General features: G+C 39.7%; 1 protein-coding gene across 1 annotated transcript in view; it reads right to left on the bottom strand.

Annotated features, from left to right (window-relative positions):
- The window catches only part of PGM5 (phosphoglucomutase 5), a 166806-nt gene that overhangs the window by 107534 nt on the left and 36690 nt on the right, over nucleotides 1–22582 (bottom strand). Inside the window, exons 3-6 of the mRNA XM_073634792.1 lie at nucleotides 21200–21346; nucleotides 20060–20185; nucleotides 12228–12418; nucleotides 9378–9532 (exon numbers count right to left, since the gene is read on the bottom strand). Coding sequence (XP_073490893.1) covers nucleotides 9378–9532; nucleotides 12228–12418; nucleotides 20060–20185; nucleotides 21200–21346 — 619 coding nt within the window. The remainder of the gene's footprint in view (nucleotides 1–9377; nucleotides 9533–12227; nucleotides 12419–20059; nucleotides 20186–21199; nucleotides 21347–22582) is intronic.

A 22582-nucleotide genomic window follows, 5' to 3' on the forward strand; every position in this document is an offset into this window, starting at 1 on the left:
AACAGCAAGCAGGATCTGGAGCCAGAAGGGATGTCAGCAAAGCCAGTTTTTAAACAGGAACGCAGGAGATGTTTCTTGTGATGTTGACCAAGGCGAAGGCAGAGCTCCTCTGGGCTGGACGGCTTAAGTAGGCAGGATTGACGAGCAGGATATGATCAACAGCTGAGTAACTGTGGAGTAGGATGGGAGCTGGCAAATAGCCGACAGCTGAGCGGCCAGCTCAGAGGAAGAAGGGCTGAGCCCAGCCCTGACAGTCCATTTGCAGTATAGTATGCACTCAATACTTGGTTGGGGCTCCTTTTGCATGAATTGCTTCATCAATGTGGCGTGGAATTGAGGCAAACAGCCTGTGGCACTGCCGAGGTGTTATGAAAGCCCAGGTTGCTTTGGTAGTAGCTTTCTGCTCATCTGCATTGTTGGGTCTGGTGTTTCTCATCTTCCTCTTGACAATACCCCACAGATTCTCTATAGGGTTTAGCTCAGATGAGTTTGCTGGCCAATCAAGCACAGTGATATCATGATCATCAAACCAGGTATTGGTACTTTTGGCAGTGTGGGCAGGTGCTAAGTCCTTCTGGAAAATGAACTCAGCATCTCCATAATGCTGGTCAGCAGAGGGAAGCAGAAAGTTCTCTGGAAATTTCCTAGTAGAGCGCTGCGCTGACTTTGAACTTGATAAAACACAGTGGACCAACATCAGCAGATGACATGGCTCCATAACAATGTTGTGGATAAAATTGGGTCCAGATTCCCTCCACCAGGTGAGTATACTACCACCCTTTGTTACATGGGGTAACAGGTTTAATGTTTAATCCCCAGCACAGGTCACCAACATGGGATAGAAGAAGGAACCACCTGACGATCTATACCAGAGTATCCAGAAGACTCCTCTCCCAAATCGTCCAAATGGGCAGATCCCAGGTAAAAGAAACACTAGATAGTGTAAAACCCTATCCAAGTAAAAACAGCATTAGGTTTCAAAGAAGGGCAGCTGCCACAGACATCCGGACACATACAGGAAAGCGCGATAGCAGGAACATCCAGCTCAGCCCAACTGGTTTCGTCACCAAAAGGACTTCTTCTGGGGCATAAGCGTGATTTCCTGCCATAACTCTAATTAATACACCATGCAGTTCAAGCCTCACTTTCATCCCTGCAGCCTAGCAGCTTCCAAGCCTCATTTTCATACTATAGGAGAATTGCATCTCGTTCTAAATATAGAAATAGACTGCGATACGGTACTGAACGAAGAGTCCCCAAGAGGAGAAAAGAAAGTATTTCCACCTAACATGAAAGATACCAGGCTACTCAATTTTTTTTAAATGATTTATATATATTTCATATACGGTCCTTCCCTCTTAGATTGTAAGCTCTAAGGAGTAGGGCCCTCTGATTCCTACTGTATTAAAGTGTATTGTATTTGTACTGTCTACCCTCAAGTTGTAAAGCGCTACGTAAACTAATGGCGCTATATAAATCCTGTATAATAATAATAATAATAATAATACTGTCCAACCAGACCAGACAGGCTGCAGACATGGATAGTCCAGCTCAGCCTAATTTCATATACAATAAACAGTACATTCCTAACATTTACTAAAAAATATGAAAAAAAAAACGATGTAATAAAAAAGAAGACTATAGGACCACTGGCAGATTAAAGACAACAAAAAGAGAGGGAATTTATGAATTGTCTATAAAACAATTAACTCTTCATTCTGGGAGTGTTATGTTATTAACACTCTCATTGCTATTATACTGTACATGGACATACTTTTCAGTAAGCCAACATTTATGTATTAAAAATGCTTTTGTTATTGGTCTTATGTAATATTTTAATTTTCTGAGATACTGAATTCTGGGTTTTCATTAGCTGTAAGCCATAATTATCAAAATGAAAATAAAGAAATGCTTGAAATATATCGTGTGTCACGCATCTATATAAAATATACGAGTTTCACTTTTGGAATTGAATTACTGAAATACATTAACTTTTTGATGATATTCTAATTTTATGAGATGCACCTGTATATGAATATATGTATCTGTAACAAATAAAAATTGTGTGACGTTTGTGGAAATTTGTGTTTTTATATTGATAACTATAGGATGTATTTATAAAAATGCAGAGCTATTCATCTTGTGAAGCTGCATATACATTCATTCTGTGCAAATAGGGGCAAAATCAAATGTTATTAGGCTATTTTCCTTCAAGTTGCACACATTTATACTCTGTAAGGGTTTAAATGTTTTTAAATAAAACCTTTTAACAATTTCATCACTTCAGATTTGTTACTTTTTGTTGAAGATCTAGTCATATCTTCACTCCTTATAAAGATAGCAAAGAATCCAATCCTGAAACACTGTAATAATTAAATACTATAGCAGCACTCCTGTCAGTCCATTTAAAACATGACCGGCATTTATATGTTTGATCCTATAAGGAATAGAAGGATGACACTTGGTGAATACAGTTCTGAAGAAAGACGGTGGTCCTAGCAGATATTATTTGGCCTGGGACTCAGGAAGCCATACCTAAGAGAGCTACTGATGAAGTTTGCTTTGTAAGAGAAAGAAAAAGTCTATACATGGAGTGATTTGCAGCCCTAACCAGACCTATATCTTGGATGACTTCCTTCTGATAATTTCAAGGCTTGTGATTTACTATTTTACGTAGCAATTTACACCATTTAAATAACTTTGGCGCAATTTGCGCAAATTTCTGTTCCAAATGAATCTTCACTGTGATATTTCACCTGCACTATCAATGATCAATACCCCTTTTAGGGGTATTCCCCTGACAGCAGAATGTAAACAAACAATGCCAACATTAATTTTTTTTTTAATAAAAAACAGCGTGGGGGTCCTCCCCCAATCCATACCAGGCCCTTCGGGTCTGGAATGGATTTTAAGGGGACCCCCAAGCCAAAATAAAAAAAAGGCATGGGTCCCCCCAAAATCCATACCAGACTCCTATCTGAGCGTGCAGCCTGGCAGATCAGGAAGGGGGGGGGGGGCAAGCAAGCACCCCCCCTTCCTGAAGCATACTAGGCCACATGCCCTCAACATGGGGTGGTGCTCGCCCCCACAGCACCTTGTCCCCATGTTGATGGGGACAAGGGCCTCTTCTCCACAACCCTGGGCAGTTGTTGTGGGGGTCTGTGGGCGAGGGGGCCTATTGGAATCTGGAAGCCCACTTTAGCAATAGTATGGTTTACCTATTATCTAAACTATTATCTCAATGATAACCATCAACCATAATATAATAAATGAGTACAAACAAGGCGTTCAAAGACAGCATTAAAGCAATACACCAAGTTCCTTCCAATAACATACAGTACATTGCCTAAACGCTGAGGGCTGATGCATCCATAGTGAGTATATCCTGTATTGTGGAGGAAGTCACATAGGAGAACATGACGGACAAATTACACACGAGAAGATGGCACAGATTAGTAGGCACATAACTACTATGAGGTGGGGGTTAAACAGAAACCTCATATGGTATAGGGCAACCATATCCAGGTCTCAAAGCAGTTTCACCAAAGGTCAGCACATACCTGGTAGCATTTTTCTTGCTTTTGAGAGAGAGAAGTTGACACACTGGGTGTCCAGGAAAAGGGGAGAGAGGGGGAAAGGAAAAAAGGGAAACTGAAAGGGAAGGTGGGGAGTATCGGTGGGGTCGACAGCTTAAGGAGTCTGATTCCCATAGGGGAGTAATCTCAATTTAGGAGTAGGTCAAATATTCATCTGACAAATAGAACAAGTCCCAGTACAGCCGACAATAGTATTCTAATGGTAAGTTTTTTATAGTTTCGAGAATGCTCTGATCCCCAATAATAGCATGTAACATGACAAAATCCCTCTGTGAGTATGGGCATAAATGTATAGAAAAGTGTAAAAAAATATATCAACAAGGGGAGCCCCAGATCCTGCCCCCCCCCCATGTGAATGAGTACATAGTCCGCTGAAGTAAATCAATCGTGATAAACGCCGCCGCAAACCAAAAAAAAAAAAGAGTTCTGCATCTGTCGCTTGCCATCTGACATCTTCGGTTCCCACCGACAGTAAATAAACGAAGGGGTGGAGTCATGGTATGGATTGGGTGGACCCCCACTCTGTTTTTTATTTTTTTTTTAATGCTGTCAATTGTTTATTTACAATGAGTCACGAGTCATGGTTGTGAAGAATGCGACAGCTGGTAGACCGATTCGCTTCTTAACAACCAGCTATTCTTCACAATGAATTAGAATGGATTTAATATTTTCAATTCAAATCGAATCCATTGGAAAAAAATTAAATCCGGTTGAAAATGAATAAATGAAACTGAACGAAACTAAACAAATTTCGCTAAGAATGCAACGGAACTAAATTAGTAGCTTAAAGAATCGATCCGAAACGAAGCACATTTTTCATTCTGCACATGTATAATAATAAACAGATCAATCAGGCCTACATACAGTAAAATCCCTTCAACTGGTGCATTTTGGATCTCACAGAACAAGGCCAAGCAAAATGGACCTCTGCTATGCAAATCACTATATGCATAGATAATATGCACCCATAGAGACACACTCAAAGATATTGAGTGATATTGAGTGAAATAGCCACACATAGACATGGAAAAACGCACATCAAGTCCAGCAGCATGATTATATTAGACAAATGAACCCAAATGGATCAGCATTTAATCCTCCACATGGAGTTAAATCTATATATTAAAGCTGTAAAATGATAAACAGCAATCGACCTGTTGTAGTATTAAAGGAACGCACATGTCCTGCTGAATTAATAGAGTAACAATATGAAGGTCAAAGAGCTAAGAGAGATCTTGAGATGCAAAATGTGGATATAGCATATATCACCCAAATGTATAAAGGTGGTAATCCAACAAAACTTTGTATTAAATACAATTAAAGCCATGTGATCAAAGTCAGTTGATAAAGTCAAGGTTGACTTTTTTAGTTTTTTGGGATTTTGTCCCCTTGAGGGGATTTCTTTGAAATTGGGAATTGGTTCTCCTGGAAACTATTTACCTGGGGTTGATTTACTAAAACTGGAGAGTGCAAAATCTGGTGCAGCTGTACATGGTATCCAATCCGCTTCTAACTTCAGCTTGTTCAATTTGACAAAACAAAAACTGGAAGCTGATTGGTTTCTATGCACAGCTGCACCAGATTTTCCACTCTCCAGTTTCAGTAAATCATTCCCAATGTGTCAGCAGACAGAGCCTGCAAACATATTAGAGGAAATTATGGACAGAGACTGCAGATATACTAAGGGTTAGAGACTGGATACATGCTGCAGATGATTGTGGGAGATTGGGGGTATTGTGTGAGGCTTGTAGAAATCGCTATTAGCACTACTTTATAATTCAACAGTCTGTGTCCAGCTCTTTGATTAAATCATGCTGATGGACAGCTGATGCAGAGCAGAAAAGGAAAAGCTGTAGCTTTTAATATGTGCTGTTTGCACACTACTAATGAATAATAATAATATAAAAACTATGAATTATACTTTTACAGCAAACCGTTTATAAGGACAGTTGTACCCTAAGTAAGCATTTCTGTTGCTAGGTTTCTTATGTTTTTTATTTAGTTTTTTGCTGAACATTTTGGCTAAGGGCACTTTCACAGTGGCAGCAACCGGGGCCGGCGGTAAAGCGCCGCTATTTTTAACGGCGATTTACCATTGTTTTTGTGAAGCTTTTCAACTGCTAGCGGGGCGCTTTTAACCCCCACCAATGGGCAGGGGCGCTTTAGGAGCGGTGTATACATTGCTCCTACAGCGCCTCAAAGATGCTGCTTGTAGGACTTTTTTTTTTTTTACCATTCTGCCAGCGCACCGCTCCAGTGTGAAAGCACTCGGGCTTTCCCATTGGAGTGAAAGGAGAGGCGCTTTGCAGGTGCTATTTTTAGCGCTTTAGCGCCTGTAAAGTACCTCAGTGTGAAAGGGGTCTAAAGGAAACCTGTAACAAACAAACAAACTGGCCACACTCCAATAACATCAGACTTCACAAGACTTTATTGTTCCAGGGCAAAATTTTAGGAAGTCTGCCCAGATTAAACCTCGATCTGACATGTTTCACCCAGAAAGGGCTTAATCATACAGATTAAGGGGTTGATTTACTAAAGACAAATAGACTGTGCACTTTGCAAAGTGTAGTTGCACTCTGCAAATGTAGTTGCTCCAAAGCTTAGTAAATGAGGTAAAGCTTCACTTTGCAAACAAATATCCAATCACACGCAAGGAAAATAAAAAAACAACATTTTTCCTTGCACCTGATTTGGTGATGGAAGTCATCTCATCTGCTTATTTACTAAGCTCTGGAGCAACTGCACTTGCACCGAGACAAATGTTTGCATTTCTGTTACTGTTCTAAAAGAAGAACCTTATACTGTTACATCTGTGGCGTAAGACTGTCACAGCAAGATTTCAGCCAATTTAAATCTGCCCTCCAAAAATACCATTCCTGCCCCCACACTGCCAAACAGACCTACTTTATCACTCTCATTAACACCCTCTCACGCAATTCCCGTCCACTCTTTTCTACCTTTACCACTCTACTTTGTCCATTACCTCCACCCACTAACTTACTCACTGCCCAGGAGATTGCTAATCATTTCAAAAATAAGATTGAGACAATTAGTCTTGAGATCTCCACTCTACAGATATCTCCCTCACTTTACACTCCTTGTCCGCCTGCACAATCAATACTTTCTTTTTTAACCCAGCTACTATAGAGGAAGTCACTAAAGTTTTTTCTAACGCCCACCTAACCTGCTGCCCCCTGGACCCTGTTCCTTGTCAAATACTACGGTCATCATCTGGCTCTATCCTACACACTTTAACTCATAACTTTAACCTCTCCCTCTCTACTGGCATCTTTCCCAACCCTCTAAAACATGCGCCTAATCACTCCCATACCAAAAAGGCCTCACTGGACCCCACCAACACTAACAACTTAAGACAACTTAAGACCCATCTCTTTACTCTGTTTTGCCTCCAAACTCCTTAAACGTTTAGTCTACAACCGACTGAGTGACCACCTCATTGAGAATAACCTTCTTGATCCCCTTCAGTCAGGATTTCAGCACAGCACAGCACAGCACTCCACAGAAACTGCCCTCCTAAAACTTACAAATGACTTACTAACAGCCAAAAATAACGCTCATTAATTTGACTAATTTTAACTCTTGGACCTTTCCGCTGCCTTTGATACAGTTGACCACCCCCTCCTCCTCAAAAGACTCAATTTGCTTGGTCTCCATGGCTGCGCTCTCTATTGGTTTGAATCTTACCTATCTCACCGCACCTTCAGTGTCACTTACAACTCCACTTCCTCCTCTCCAACTCCTCTTACCGTTGGGGTCCACCAAGGTTCCGTCCTTGGACCTCTACTATTCTCGATCTACACGTCCTCCCTGGGTCAGCTGATAGCCTCCCATGGCTTCCACTACCATTTATATGCTGATGACACCCAAATCTATCTCTCTGCCCCTCAGCTCACCCCATCAGTCTCCTCATGCATCACTGATTTACTAACAGACATATCAGCCTGGATGTCAAACCACTTCCTCAAACTGAATCTATCTAAAACCAAGCTCGTAGCCTCCCTGGCGGTTTTCCCGAGTGTGGCTCGGGGTTAAAATTCAGTACCATTAGCGGTAACCCCGAGCCACACTCGGGATCGCATCGCAGGATCCTGGGGCGGCGTTACTTACCTTGTCCCCGGGATCCTGCGATGTCACCCGCAGCATCCGAGGGCTCCGTCCACCTCCGAAGCCTCTCCGTGCCAGGCTCCGTTCCCTGCGAGCGGCGCGACGCACGGGGGCGGAGCCTGACGGCAAATTAAAAGAAAAATAAAAATCATAAGACATACAGTACTGTAATCTTACAGATTACAGTACTGTATGAAATGATTTCACATCCCTTTTGTCCCCAGTGCTTTGGCCCATGCCCTGCATGCAGTTTTACAAGATATACACTGTTCTTTCTGCCTGGAAACTGGAGATTGTCCATAGCAACCAAAAAGTGTCCCTTTACGTCAAAAGTGGCTTTAGACCAGCTAGAAAACAGCGATAGTAAATTAGAACACTTGCAGAATTGTGCGATAGTGAATTGAGGGGAAATTTATTTTATTAGTATTTTTTTAAATTTTTTTTAATTATTTATTTTTATTTATTATATTATAATTTATGTTTTTGTGTTTCAAACTTTATCATACCCGAGATATCTACTAGACTCTTGTTTGGACAGATTTAAGTGTGTTATTGTTAAGATTTACAGACCTACAATATAAAACGCCAAATTTCCATGCAAAATAATGGTACCGCTTTCAGCACATAAAATACGAAATAATCATACCGCCAGGGAGGTTAATATTTCCTCCCCCATGTGCCCCTTCCCCCGACTTCTCTATCAAGATCAATGGCACATCTATCAGTCCATCCCCACATGCCTGGGTGCTAGGGGTAACCTTAGACTCTGAACTGTCCTTTCAGGCCCACATCCAATCCCTGTCCAAATCATGCCGCCTTAGCCTCTGAAACATTTCCAGAATATGCCCCTTTTTAACTAATGACACCACCAAGCTTCTATTTATTTAAGGTACCCATATAGTGCCGTCAATTTATGAAGCGTTCCACATATACATCGCACACTCACATTGGTCCCTACCCTCAAGGATCCCACAATCCAAGGTCCCCAACTCACATTCATATACTAGGGCCAATTTTTGGACAGAAGCCAATTAACCTGCCAGCATGTCTTTGGTGTATAATCATCCTTGGAGTATAATCATCCTTCATATAAGTATCATCCTTTGGAACTCCCTACCCCAATCTGTCTGACTGTCCCCTAATCTATCCATCTTTGGAGGATCCCTGAAAACCCTTCTCTTTTAAGAAGCCTACCCTGCTTCTAACTAATACATCTACTACATCAATACAACTCATTTACTTCCTCCATCAGCTCATTCCCCACAGCTATTATCTTTTGTATCAATTGACCCTCTCTTTTTAGATTGTAAGCTCTAATGAGCAGGGCCCTCTGATTCCTCTTGTACCAAATTGTTATGTAACTGTAATGTCTGCCTTCATTTTGTTAAGCACTGCGCAAACTGTTGGCGCTATATAAATCCTGTATAATAATAATGATAATAATTATACTATTTGAATAAACTCTTTATATAATCAATTCCAAGGATAACAACTAGTAATATAAAGATGCCCACATTAGTATTAGTATACACGTTAAAAACATGATGCATAGATATAGAGTGCAACTTTTATTAACCATAAAGATAACTGCAGCTTCAATGTTAATACATCATTTATTTTCTGTCATCTCTGTTACAATATACATTGGTTACCAACCTGTCAATGGCTGTACTTGTTGGCATACTTCTCCCAAAACCTCGAACTCCCATTTGCCGAAAGTAGGGTACACAGGAGAGGTTGGCAGCAATTATTGCTAAGGAATCAGAAGGGTTCACGAAGAATCCATTTTGTCCTAAAATCATGTATCTGTCCTGAAACATATGTTTAAATGAATCTCTTTAAAAAAAATTATTATTACTTTGTTAGCTATTAACCAACATTGCATTGGCTTTCCAATAAATATATTACCAATAGTCGTGCATACAGTATTTAAATAAAGACTACTTTTACCGCTACCCACTATCTGTATTAATTAGCCTGAAACTAAATATAATCGTAATCCTACTGATAACACAGGCTAGCATTCTTGTTGACACTTATCCTGCTTTATAATCCCTAACATCCATTTTTGGTATTTCTTTCTTGGATGATAAATAAGTTTGTATGGATAGAGTAGACTCTGGTAAATAGTTTTGGTCACTCAAGCCCCTCTCTTATATTTAACTTCAAAGTTTAGTATATCAGGGTTAAGGTTGATGCATGAAAATGTATAAGACATTTCCCACTACTGCCTCAACTTCCTTGCAAGATGTTTTTTCCTAGGCAACATTCCCTTCACCTTATATAAGGTTAAGGCTACACCTAGACATAAAATAACATCTTAAATAGTTGGTTATTTCTGAGTTGAGCTAATTGTTCACGCCACAAATCGTTTTGATGCAAACAACATCTGAAAATTTGATTTGTAGAGCTGTGATTTTTTTTTGCTGTTTTATGTTAAATCCAATATTTCTTTGGTTGTCTTTAGATAAGGAAATGATCGTGCAGAGAACACAAGCACAATGCCTGTACCTAGAAGCACAACTTTGATATTTTAAAGCACTATCACATGTGTATTTTTTGAAAATACTACATTTTGGCAAAAAAATGTGATAGCACTTACAGAACAATCATTTGTACAAAATCATTTGAACAATCATTTGTTCTATAGTCTATATAGAATTTTGTACTATAGTCCAACTAATGTTGTCTTTTGCCACATGAGTAGTTTAAATCTTTACAGAAACGACTGCCTAGCAACTTGGTGGTCAAACTGCGTCCCCTAGACACTATGGGGGTCAAATCAAAATTTGAATTACATTTTAGTGGGTTGCACAAGCTGTGGTGGTCCTGCCCAGCACCACCCTCCAGGGTTGAGGTCATGATGCAATAAGGCATATAAGAGACCTCTTGGTTGATTTACTAAAGGCAAATATACTGTTCACTTTGCAAAATAATTTGACCCGTGAAAAAGAGTTTTTCTCAGAGCTAAGCTGGGCATACAGATACCGAAATTTGGCTAGTTCTGTTGCCTGATCCTACTGGAAAACCAGCTTTCAAGCAGCCACTGCAGCCATGGCTGCAACTCTGATCAGTGTACTCTAACACTGGGGGGGAGGTAGTCTCTGCTGTCCAAATGCAATAGCACAGCAGGGGGATCCTTGCATCCACCTTGAATGTGTGGATGCAGAGATCTGTGAGGTTTTCTTTGTTCAGTCAGCTGGTGTATATCCAGCTTTAAGTGAATGATGTCAAGTTCTGTCGATTTTCATTATCCAATCCTGTGCAAGCAAGATGCATTCACTAAGCTCTGGGCAAGATTCCCTTTAAAGGTACAGCCTATTTGCTTTTCATAACAATTACCCTGGTCTCTACCCATGGCACTACCCATAGCTCCATCTCTAACAAGACGTCAAGGCAGATAATACTGGGAAATGTAGTACAGGGTGGTGCCCCCATCATGATTAGTGACACAGCTACACCATCTGAACCTTTTCATTGAACAATGCTGAGCAAGAACTGGAGATCACTTGAACACACTTTTGTGGTCCAAAATTAATTACATAAACGTGTTCTAGATACAATTTCAGAATGAAATTAGGGGGAGGTGTTTAGCGCTTTACACAAGTAAAATTGTATGCTTGTCTGGGAATTAGATTTAAAGTATTGCAGGAAAAAACCTAACTAATCCTTAAAAATACCCCCCCCAACACTTTTGCTGACTAACCTTTGTAAGAAAGATCAGTATACTTACCTATGTTCAGGCCACTTGAGTCTGGTCACATGATCCAGAGCTGTGTCTGCAGGGGACCGGAGGCTGCAGGGAAGAGGAGGGAGTGCAGGCAATAAATGGGCCATAGTAAGCCTATGGCCGATCTCACCACTGCCAGGCATTGCTAGCCATTGTTCAGTGTGCCTTTCTCTCCCTGCTGCTCGCACTGGCTGACACAGAGGAGATTGTGTGACTTAACTAGTGTGACCTAAATAATTGGTAAGTATACAGATTTTTCTTACACAGGTTAGTGAGAATAGTTGTAGGAGGTGGGAGGGAGCATTTTTAAAATTAGTTAGGTTTACCATAGAGTTCTACTTTAATCTATAGCTGGGAAGTTATGTGCTTCAAATTCCAAAAGTGGGTGCATGTAAGGATTGAGGAACAGTGATCACCAGCTTTGGAACAGCTGTGTTTTTAAAGGTAGATGGGACACCTTAAATACAAGATTAATCCTTTAACAGTACACAGAGCACACACTTTTTAAATTACTTTTATGCATGATAGATAGATAGATAGATAGATAGATAGATAGATAGATAGATAGATAGATAGATAGATAGATAGATAGATAGATAGATAGATAGATTTTAATATGGGCATGAAGGATGCCTTTCAATTTAGGAAGTTCCCTCAGACTATGCAATTACTATGTATCCCAGAATAGTTTAATGATGTCAGTAACTAACTGTGCTCCCAGCAACACAAAATGCTGGCTGACATAGCAGCAAGCTCTGAATGCATGAAATACTTACTCCGTCAGCATCAAATGCAGCTCCAAATCCATATTCCCCTCCCTTCATAGCCTCCAAAAGCCCAGTGGCATATGTTAAGTTAGGGTCAGGATTCTGCCCACCAAAATCTTCAAGAGGGACACAGTTGACTGCAGAGTTGGCAGGTGCTCCTAATTCATCACACAAAATTCGTCGAACATATGGACCCATTACTGGAAGAAAGATGACACAATGTGCATTCTTGACTAAGACAGTGCTTAGCGGCTGGTGGCACAGTTCAACACATAGGCCTAATACCCATAACGTGTCAGAATTAAATTCCATTGAGCTAACAAGATCTGTTATTTTTGTATATGGACACTTAAGAGCCAAGCTCTAATAGCCAAAGGCTTTGAACAGAATACCATTCTCTAGGCAGCCACTGGGTAGGGTCAAATTCATCTCCTCGTTTCCTTCCCTTTATATTTTAAATCTTTTTTGGAAATGCTGTTGATGTACTCACAGCAACTTTGGTCCATTAAAGATAACGTAATATGTTCAAGCAACTTATCAAGAAACAGAATATAGTAATTATTTACTAAAATATATAATCTAAATCTGTTATTGTTATTTGCAAGGATTATATTTTACAACGATTAAGGAAGTGATATATTCCATGTATAATAAATATGAGCTATGTTCATATATACCATATGCTAGTATAAAGTACTATATATCTTTTGTTTGTAGAATAGTGAAACAATTGTATTTAGAGAATAGTGATGTTATCCTTGTTCAAATTTGGATTGTAGATGGAAGACAATGGCTACTGTTATACTAGATAGCATTATCTGGTAAGCATATTTGTGATAGCAATGTAAGGAGGTATATATATATGGACAGCAGTGTGGATGTTATGCAAAGATCATTAAACACAAAGTGCAAGTTGATGTCTGCACTTTGACCCTGTAGCTGAACTGTGTACAATAATGCAACAGGATTGTATATGCTGCTACTGAAAAAAGTTGTGACCCCCCACACACTTCTGTCCTCTCTGTCATTAAAACAAATTGTATTACTAGATCGCACTCTGTGAATGGGGGAGGAGATCCTGTCAGTCCACTGCTCCTCCTCCATTCACGGGGTGTAATGCATTTTTGGGCGAGTAGTAATATATGCAATATAACTGGTGGAGTGGGCAGGGGGTAGGTGGAAGGTGCAACATTTCTCAGTAACAGTGGCTTGCTGTTACCCTTTGTAGCACCGGAATGCAGCAGCTCAGAGCAGTATCCTGCAGCAGGGCAGGAGACACTGCAGGAATTATTTTTACCAGAAGCAGCCACCTGCAGGTAACATGATACAAACCATTTTGCATACTAATGTGTTTGGAGATGTATTTAAAACTTCAGCTTTAACAAAAATTTTTTTTCCATAACTACCGAACTAATGAAAGTGATTTGTTCATTTGTTCAGAATAATTTTACAATTGTTTTGCAATGTGGTGATTGGAGTAATTGGTAGTTATTTCTATTTTCTAAACCTCCGGGATGCTTTGGGGTTTGTAATTAACTTATACTTGAAAGACAGATAACATTGGTATCATTTCCAATAGATGATCACTTACAGAGGGTACCTAAAATATTGCCATTGCCATATTTTTTGGCTTTGGTTGACTCTTAATTGAACTTGTTTTGAATCTCTGAAAAAAACTGCCTGTACCAACCTATGACTTTTTGTCAGGAAATGCCCTTTGCTCACTTTTATCTCAAGGAAATTATAGTTTATTGTTTTTTAAAGATTACAGTGAGTCAGACCAAAAAGCTTTTTGTACCAACAACAATTTTCCGAGCCTCTGGTATCCATAAGTATCCCAGATTATTCCTAATCCACCTTTATTATGATCAGGTGCCAATCATTTTATTGCCTATGGATTTTTATTCTCTTCTTATAAAACACAAACATCCCAGTAAAAAAAGTCTGGTAATAATGCCAACATTTACTGCAAAATATAGATAGCATAGGTGAACAGCTATCAGAACTGGTGGAAGTTCTACTTTAACAACAGTCATCAAAAGGAAAACATTGCTGTGCATGTGCATACAGAGGGGTTTATATACAGAGCAGAGGCTGTTCACCTAGAAAAGTGAATATTTACTGTGCAAAGTGTATGTTCGCTTTGCAAAATGAATGCTGGCAAATAAGGTGGAGCTGTGTTCACTTTTAATATCCAATCATGTGCTAGAAAATGTATTTCCCCGTGCATATGATTGATAACATGGTTTGATTGATTACGGAAATGTACAAATATGTGGACGGATATTATTATTCAGCAGGAGAGGACTGGGCTCTGTGTGCAGCAGCTGGCACTCTCCTTTGCACTTTCCTGTGGGCTCTGTCTAACATTTCCCCCTCCTGCTCCCCTCCTTCCTCTTGGCAACAGAATGCTTGAGGCAATAAGGCTGGAGGAGGAACTTGCTATGCAGGAACCAGGGATCATTGGAACTGTAGTTCTTAAAGGAGTGCTGCACATCACAAGTGAGTGGCTGGGAACCTGGAGCAGTGCAGACAAAACACTGGAGTGTCTGTGCCCATACCAGGGACTGAAAGTTAATCAGCTGCACCAGAAGCCAAAGCTGGAGGGACTCATTGCTAAGTGTGCCTACATTCTGGGAGAGCCAGTGAAGAACCGATCATGAGAACCGAGTCATCTGAGATAGCTAACTGCCAGGTGCTTGAGACCAGATCTGCTGCCTGCCAGGAGTGCTGAGATAAACTACATATCCTAAACTCTTGCCATACACAGCTTGCCTGCCACTAATCACCCACACTCTTAAAGAGACAGTGCACCACCTACAGAAGAGCCCCAACATATACTGGCCAAGGTAGACAGTTAGGTGCCAGGTAATTTCAGACACCTTCAGGGTTACCCCTATGTTGGGAATGCATACGCTCACCCGCTATATGGGTGGTATACATAGTGTGCGCACAAGGACCCTTTGTTTTCCTGCATTCATTTATGCCATTACTTAAACTCTAGTTGCACTAGTTATAGTTAAATTTAACATTGCTGCTGTTCTACTGAAGTCCAGTTTATGGGTCAGTGATCATCTACCTAGTGCAGTATCTTTAAATATGTTTTTGAGCCTGTTGTATGATTTATGCATTGTTTAGGTATGAGCAGCCTTATTGTCATGACCTTGCAGTAATACATTCATGACCTGTCTGTCTCCTACCTGGTCTGTGTATCAGCCTTGAGGCTTGTACTCTCACACCTGCATGGTTAAGTAATCTTCCCTCTGTGTGGCTCCACCCTAGCCTCAACAGGAACCACTATTTACCACCATATTCTCCAAGCCTGCCTTGCCGTGCAATATTGTGTGTTTGGCTTCCTGTTTGCCGTGTGCTCTAAGTTTGTCTCTGTCTCTGTTACCGATCTTGGTGTGTTCCCGACTATCCCTGTCTGCTTGTGACCCTGACATTTGGCGCGTTCTCGACTATCCCTGTTTGCCTGTGACCCTGACTTTTAGCGTGTTCTCTGTTATCCTTGTCTGCTAGTCGCCCCGACATTTGGCTACCTCTTTACTATCCCTTGCTGTCCTGGGCTACTGTTTCCTCTCCATCCTCCTGTAGTCTACCGTGAGCTGGGAGACCCTGGGGGCCGTGACCTGGAGCCAGTTGCAGCCCAGTCCATCCTCACCACTAGAGGCTCTGGTGAACACCTGCTGGCTCTTAGACTCCGCGCCTTGGGGAATATATGCTCTAACTCACTGTGGGATCCATGTTGGGCTCCAGGAGACCTGCCTTCCTAAACCACCCCGAGTACCATCCGCAGCAGTCAGCCTTAGGGTCCACTATCATAGCGGTGCACTCCTGACTCCAATGGGGTGCATCTGTCACCTGGATACAGGTGACCTGACACTTATACTTATAACCAGGTGTGCTAATGGGAACTGGGCAGCTTTAAGTGTTGTGGCAGAACAGATTATCTCCTGCAGGGGTAAGTGCTACAATAGGGCAAGATTTTGGGGTATACCACCCTTTTCTAAGGTCACTGCGTGGCCCTTAGAGGAAGCTTGTCCTAAATATGTAACCTAGAAGAGAACAAATGCAGAATGATCTTTCCACTAATAAGATACACTATTTATCTTTTCCAGCTCTATCTTTATGGAGATTGAGCTGTCTTTATTGAGATAAGGGTTACATATTTACACCTGCTGACCCCCCAATCAATATAGGTTGTCAATAGATCTGAATGACTTTATAAGAAATTTAATGAGGTAATATGTGCTGAAAGGAGAAACTAAAACAATTGAGGGAACTCATGAAGGATTGAAGATCTGGAGTTGTGGACTCTAAACTTTTTAGAAGAAATGTGAGGGGAATACCACCAGCATTTTACGATGTTATATATAAAAGAGACAAAAAACCCTATTGGATCAGGCACTTGTGGAAGAGGTAATAAAAAAAAAAAAAGTATAAGTTACAGTATACGTGCAGGATCCACCTGGGAGGTCCATAACGTAGCCTAATGAGCAATTTAGGATGCTATATAGATAAACTTTTTTCAGGACCAAGTAATACAATTTCCCTCTTTCGATATGGACCCTGTCGTATGCTTTACATTTTGTTCCAGTATAAGTGAAAATTGAGGCATAAATTGGTTTAATTGGATCTGTCATTGTTATACATTTGTATTAGACATGAATTTGGCCTTCAAGGAGTGCAGTATTCTTGGTTAAAAATACCAATATACATTATTAACATGTGTTATTCAATATAGTATTGAATTTATGATGTCCCATACCTATTTTATGTTCTTAGATGAGTATAATAGACAGATTAGAAAAGCAGCTATGGGAGTCAGGTTCACCCTTAACCATGCTAGTTTCTTATGGGATACTAGGAACAGTTCCACATTTGGAACAATAATCTGTTTAGGTTGAACCTGGTTCTCTATGCGCATTATGGTAATGATACATTAATTATATGGCAAGGGTCAGATGACACTTGGCATAAATGTATTAATTAGTGTCAGGATAACCCTGGCAAATGCATGCTTATTAATGGACGGCACAAGATTTGAAGAGTTTGATTGCCCCAGTAGGGTTAAATACCAATCTAGAAAGAACAATAAGGTATGTAATTCCTTTCTAATTTTGTCAGTATATGTGACATTTTAAGAGTTGTGGTAGGGCCTTATGGTATCAAACAGTTATCAAATTAAAAAGTTATAAAAGTTGCCATTAAACAGTTTATCAAATCTGGGACACAGATTGTGGTGTACTTTGGGTTATTATGTTTGAGTGGGCTAATTTATGTTGGTGGTAAATCTCGTCCCCTTATGCCCTGTACACACGACCGATTTTCTCGTCGAAATAAACTCTGAGGGTTTTTCCGACGGAGTTCCGACGGAATTCCACTCAAGCCATCTTGCATACACACGGTCACACCAAATTCCGACTGTCCAGAACGCGGTGATGTACAACACGTGCGACGGGACTAGAAAATGGAAGCTCAATAGCCAGTAGCCAATAGCTTCTGTCTCGTACTTGCTTCAGAGCATGCGTCGTTTTTGGTACGTCGGAACAGCATACAGATGAGCGGTTTTCCCAATAGAAATTGGTTCTGTCAGAAAAATTTAGAACATGTTCTCTTTCTAGGTCCGTCAGAATTTTCGACGTAAAAAGTCAGATGGGGCATACACACGATCAGAATATACAATGTAAAGTACCGTTGGACTTTTTCTGTCGGACATTCCGCTTGTGTGTACACGGCATTAGAGCTTGGTTTGGAGAACATGAAATTAATATACTGAGAGGAGTAATGATTCATTAAATCCCTAGATATTCTGCAGTATGTAAAGTATGCATTTTTCACACCTGAGGGGGGCTATCACTGTAATAGTGCTGACTACTAATTTAAGTTTCCACAGCAGTACTTCAGGAATATAATATGCTTACTTTCCAAGCTGGACCAATGTAAATATGCAATACAGACCATACCTATAGTTCAGCATTAGCGTTTGCGCTAACATCTAAAATAACCTTTTTTTTTTCTTTTTTTTTTTTTTTTAATTTTTAACTCAGAAATATTAGGAAATGGCTATATTTATTGTGGGTTCTGCATTACATGATGTCATCAGTCAGTGCTGCAGAGGTAGTAAGTAGTGGAACCTTCCTCTAGCAGCTGTTTTTATTCAAGTGACAGGAATGTCAGTGCAGACACCAGATGCTGGAATGAGAGTTTCAACACCTGGTGCTGGAACATTGGTTGGATCCATGTTTCACTGGGATTTAAACCAAAGACCAGGACAGTTGGAAGGTATGACTAATAATAGTCAGATGTGTTAGGTAAAGGTAAAAAGAGAAAGTCAAGTACTGTCTGTAGGTGAGGTACAGCTGACTTTGATGTTGGAACCCGAGTGTGCCTAATAGCAGAGGCTGCCGGAGTCGATAGAAAGTCCTAAAGGAGTGACACACACCTGCGACACTACAAGCTTCAGAAAACCAGTATGCAGTCAGATAGTCAGCAGGTAGATGATAGGCAAGCTGATGACAGGCAGGCTGTGGACAATGCAGGCTGATGACAGGTGGCTGAAGACAATCCAGACAGCATCATCAGTAACAAGAAGTCGTGTCAGGCTGCGATCCAAATAGCATGGTCAATTGCAAGCAGAATGTGGGTCAGGCGGCAATTCAAACATTGTGGTCAGTAACAAGTAGAGATCAGTCTGAGCGGGCAGGTGCAAGAGAAGAGAATGCCAGTGTAGAAACTCTATCACAAGCTCAGAGTACTGGGCTTGTGAGGTTTAAATAGTGCACCACCCTTGGCTCATGCCAGGCAGCTGAAGAACCGGTACAATCTCAACTGCACCTGTTGGTAGATGTAGTTTTGTTAGTACAGTGAGTGGCTGGGAGCTACACTGAGGGCCATGTGGAGAAGAATAGGGATGGAGCAGGTATTTTTCAGCACATAGACTGGTGCTCCTGGCAAGGTGGATATCATATAAATGTATTTATGTAGCGATTTAATGTATCTTGTTATTGTAATTATGCATGCAATGATTTATTTGTAATGAAGTATTTATTTTTAATGATCGCTCTGGACCTGGTATACGATGGTGGCAAAAATTATATATTTAAAATGTGTTCTGTGAATCATTCACATAATACAAGGTTTTCTGTGAAAGGACAAGGGGAGAGGAGGGATGGATAAAAGACAATAAATAATAAACAGAGAGTGGCAATTCTGGTGGCATACATCCCATGGGAGTTAACTATTGATTACATAGCACATTTTGATAAAAGTTTGCCTGAACATCTAGGTAAGGCAAACATCCACTTTCCTAAATGAACAGCCTCTGCTCTGCCAATTCTAAAGATATCATAACTAATGTGACACGAATATCATCTGATTATACTTGTTTTAAGGTACTTGGGCAACAACTGTGATGTCAGTGAGGCACTTCAAATGCTAACAGATACCCCTCACTGATATATCCTAAAGGAATTGTCCACAAGCCAAGCTGGATTTTCCTGCATGATAGCATATTTTTCTCCTGAAATAACAGTGAAGTGCCTCTGGTTAACATTTACACAAATTCCAACAAATATATTAGAATATGAACATGTACTATCATACATCTGTCAGGTTGTTAAAGCTGTTTGGAGGTTGGATCCAACCATTGCTTGTTATCTCTGGCCATCAAAAAAAAACAAAAAAAACTACTTTTGATTATTTTGTTTCTGGTTTTACGTCAGTTTTTATACAATGAAAGAACATTAGCTGTCTGGTAGTACATTTGACACTGTATTATTGTTACATAATTTATATACTAATGTATTTTATACAGCATCAGAGAGCATTACCCTTACCTCCATTCAATGCATCAATTCTTATCTTCAGTTGGTTGGCTCCGGTAAGCAAGCTTTTGATAGCATTAAAGTCAAAAAGTGTTCTGAGTAAATTGAGGTATACCTCCACTGAATCCACTACTTCAACTAGAAAGCATAAGAACATTACATAGAATAAAATAATTTGTAAATACAAATTAATTAAAGCCACACAAATAAAAATGTCTATATATAAAATATGGTAAGCCACAGAGACCACATTTATTGTTGTCGTATCAATGTGATTTTTGGCTGGGTGCTATTGGTTAATGGACATTGCCCATTAATCAAGCAGTAAATTGAGGTATACCTCCACTGAATCCACTACTTCAACTAGAAAGCATAAGAACATTACATAGAATAAAATAATTTGTAAATACAAATTAATTAAAGCCACACAAATAAAAATGTCTATATATAAAATATGGTAAGCCACAGAGACCACATTTATTGTTGTCGTATCAATGGGATTTTTGGCTGGGTGCTATTGGTTAATGGACATTGCCCATTAATCAGGCACCATATATTCTCCATTGACTAGTTGCATATTTCCGCATTCCTCAGGGACTACTAATATGTCACGTGTTTTCAAACTGGAGCTTTGTGAATCATTAACATTCCAGGAAACCTCCACTAATTATTTCTCATGGAAATCTGTAAATATAGCTGGAAAACCTACTGATAATGGGAATTGAGAATTAGTTACGGAAACATTGGACTGCTGTGTTTTTACTCTGACAAACATGCTGGGAAGAACAGTTAACCTGCCACAGGCTCCGAAAGTATTTCAAAGAACTGTCTATGAGAATGCACTTTCAAGCTTTTTTTTGAATTTGGAAATGTATGTGTGCAGTACAGCTTTATTTGGAACCCATTTATTCATTTGTGCAAAATATGATAGCTGTGCATTATTGTAGAATGCTACATTTTGCATTGAATGCCCTAAAAATAAATGAATAAATAAATAAATAAAAAAAGTAAAAAAAGATGATCTAACTTCTCGATGTTTAAAATGTCGAAAAGACAAAAAAACAATCTTAATTATGTACAATCATGGTGTATAGTAATCATTAAACTTTATCACTTTCATAATGGTACAACCAGGGCAAAGAATGTCTGTACCTCTAAATGGCTTAAATTTATTTTCCAGGTCAAACTCTTGTCTTCCCACCCTTGAGAGGTCAACATGCAGGTCAGGACAAATAGCATACTCCTCTATAGTTTTACTGATTTGAAAAATTTTGTCTGTTACAGCATCTGGAGCAGGACCTGAAATATATAAAAGAAAGTTAAATAAAACATATTAAACATTTTAACAATATAGCATAAATGTCCCTAGATCAAATCAGAACAGAGACCACATTTATTGTTGTCGAGCAGATGTATTTTGTGATTTAACTGCTACTGTAATTACAGACATTGTAAGGACCTAATCGCAGTAGGAAATGCAAACCACTGTCCACTAGGACATATGTACAACATCTGCATGAAGAAACATCTGTTTGAGGCAATAATTGCCTGATTTAGTGGATTGTTAATATACTGTCAACTATATACAATTGTTGTAAAATTCTCTTCCAGGGAAATCCTTAGCACATATATGTTTTTTCTTGCACTGCAATATTCTGAAAAGCCCACCTGCTTTCTGTAAGCGTATTCATAGATGCTCTCTAGTGGTCACTTTTTAATGTAAAATCTAGTCATTAAGAGAGATCACCAGCAGTTTACAAAAACACGAAAATGTTACTTATGATATACCATGAGCTTGAGGCCTGACACTTAAGGCCCCTTATGTACCATTTCTGTCACAAGCACAAAAGAACACGTCAGAATAAATTCCTATTTTTCAAGCATATGTTGCCATCATTCCTGAGACCTGTCACTTTAGTAAAGGCCTCTCAACAAAAATGGAACATTCAGTGTCCGACAGGATTTCTATTGCAATCATGCTCTTTTTTTTACTTTTCCATCAGCACTCATCACACACACTGTGGTCCTCATCTTCCATTTTGCATTAGGAAAATCATGAATGCCTGAGAATGTGAACCCACACTAGTGGAGCAGAATACTGTAAGTAGCTCTTGGTAAATAAAAGCACTGCTATAGGTTTTGTTCACACAAATAACCCCAATTTTGTGTATTTAGTGAAGACTTTAGATTCCTTAAAGCATAAAGTGTTAGTCCATCCAAAACTGAGAATTTACAACTAATACAGTTGTGCGGCATTATTTCACATACTGGCTTCTAATATCTTGCAATGCTAGCCATAGAATCTCCCTACAATCGTTTCTGGTTCTTTTCCCTCTTGTTTTGGAGTTTTAAGCATTTATCCACCTTTTGGTGTTCCCATCAAACATATGCAATTTCCACATGGGACAGAAGCAATAGAAAAGCAGTGGGCATATGTAAGAACTCTTATCTTGTGGATTTGTCTTGTTAGAGCCAGACAGGCTAAGAACAATTTTCTTGTGAAAAATTTTCTTTGTTGTGGGCAAGCTGCATGTG

Source organism: Aquarana catesbeiana, linkage group LG01 (assembly GCF_042186555.1).
Source record: "Aquarana catesbeiana isolate 2022-GZ linkage group LG01, ASM4218655v1, whole genome shotgun sequence".
Taxonomy (NCBI): domain Eukaryota; kingdom Metazoa; phylum Chordata; class Amphibia; order Anura; family Ranidae; genus Aquarana; species Aquarana catesbeiana.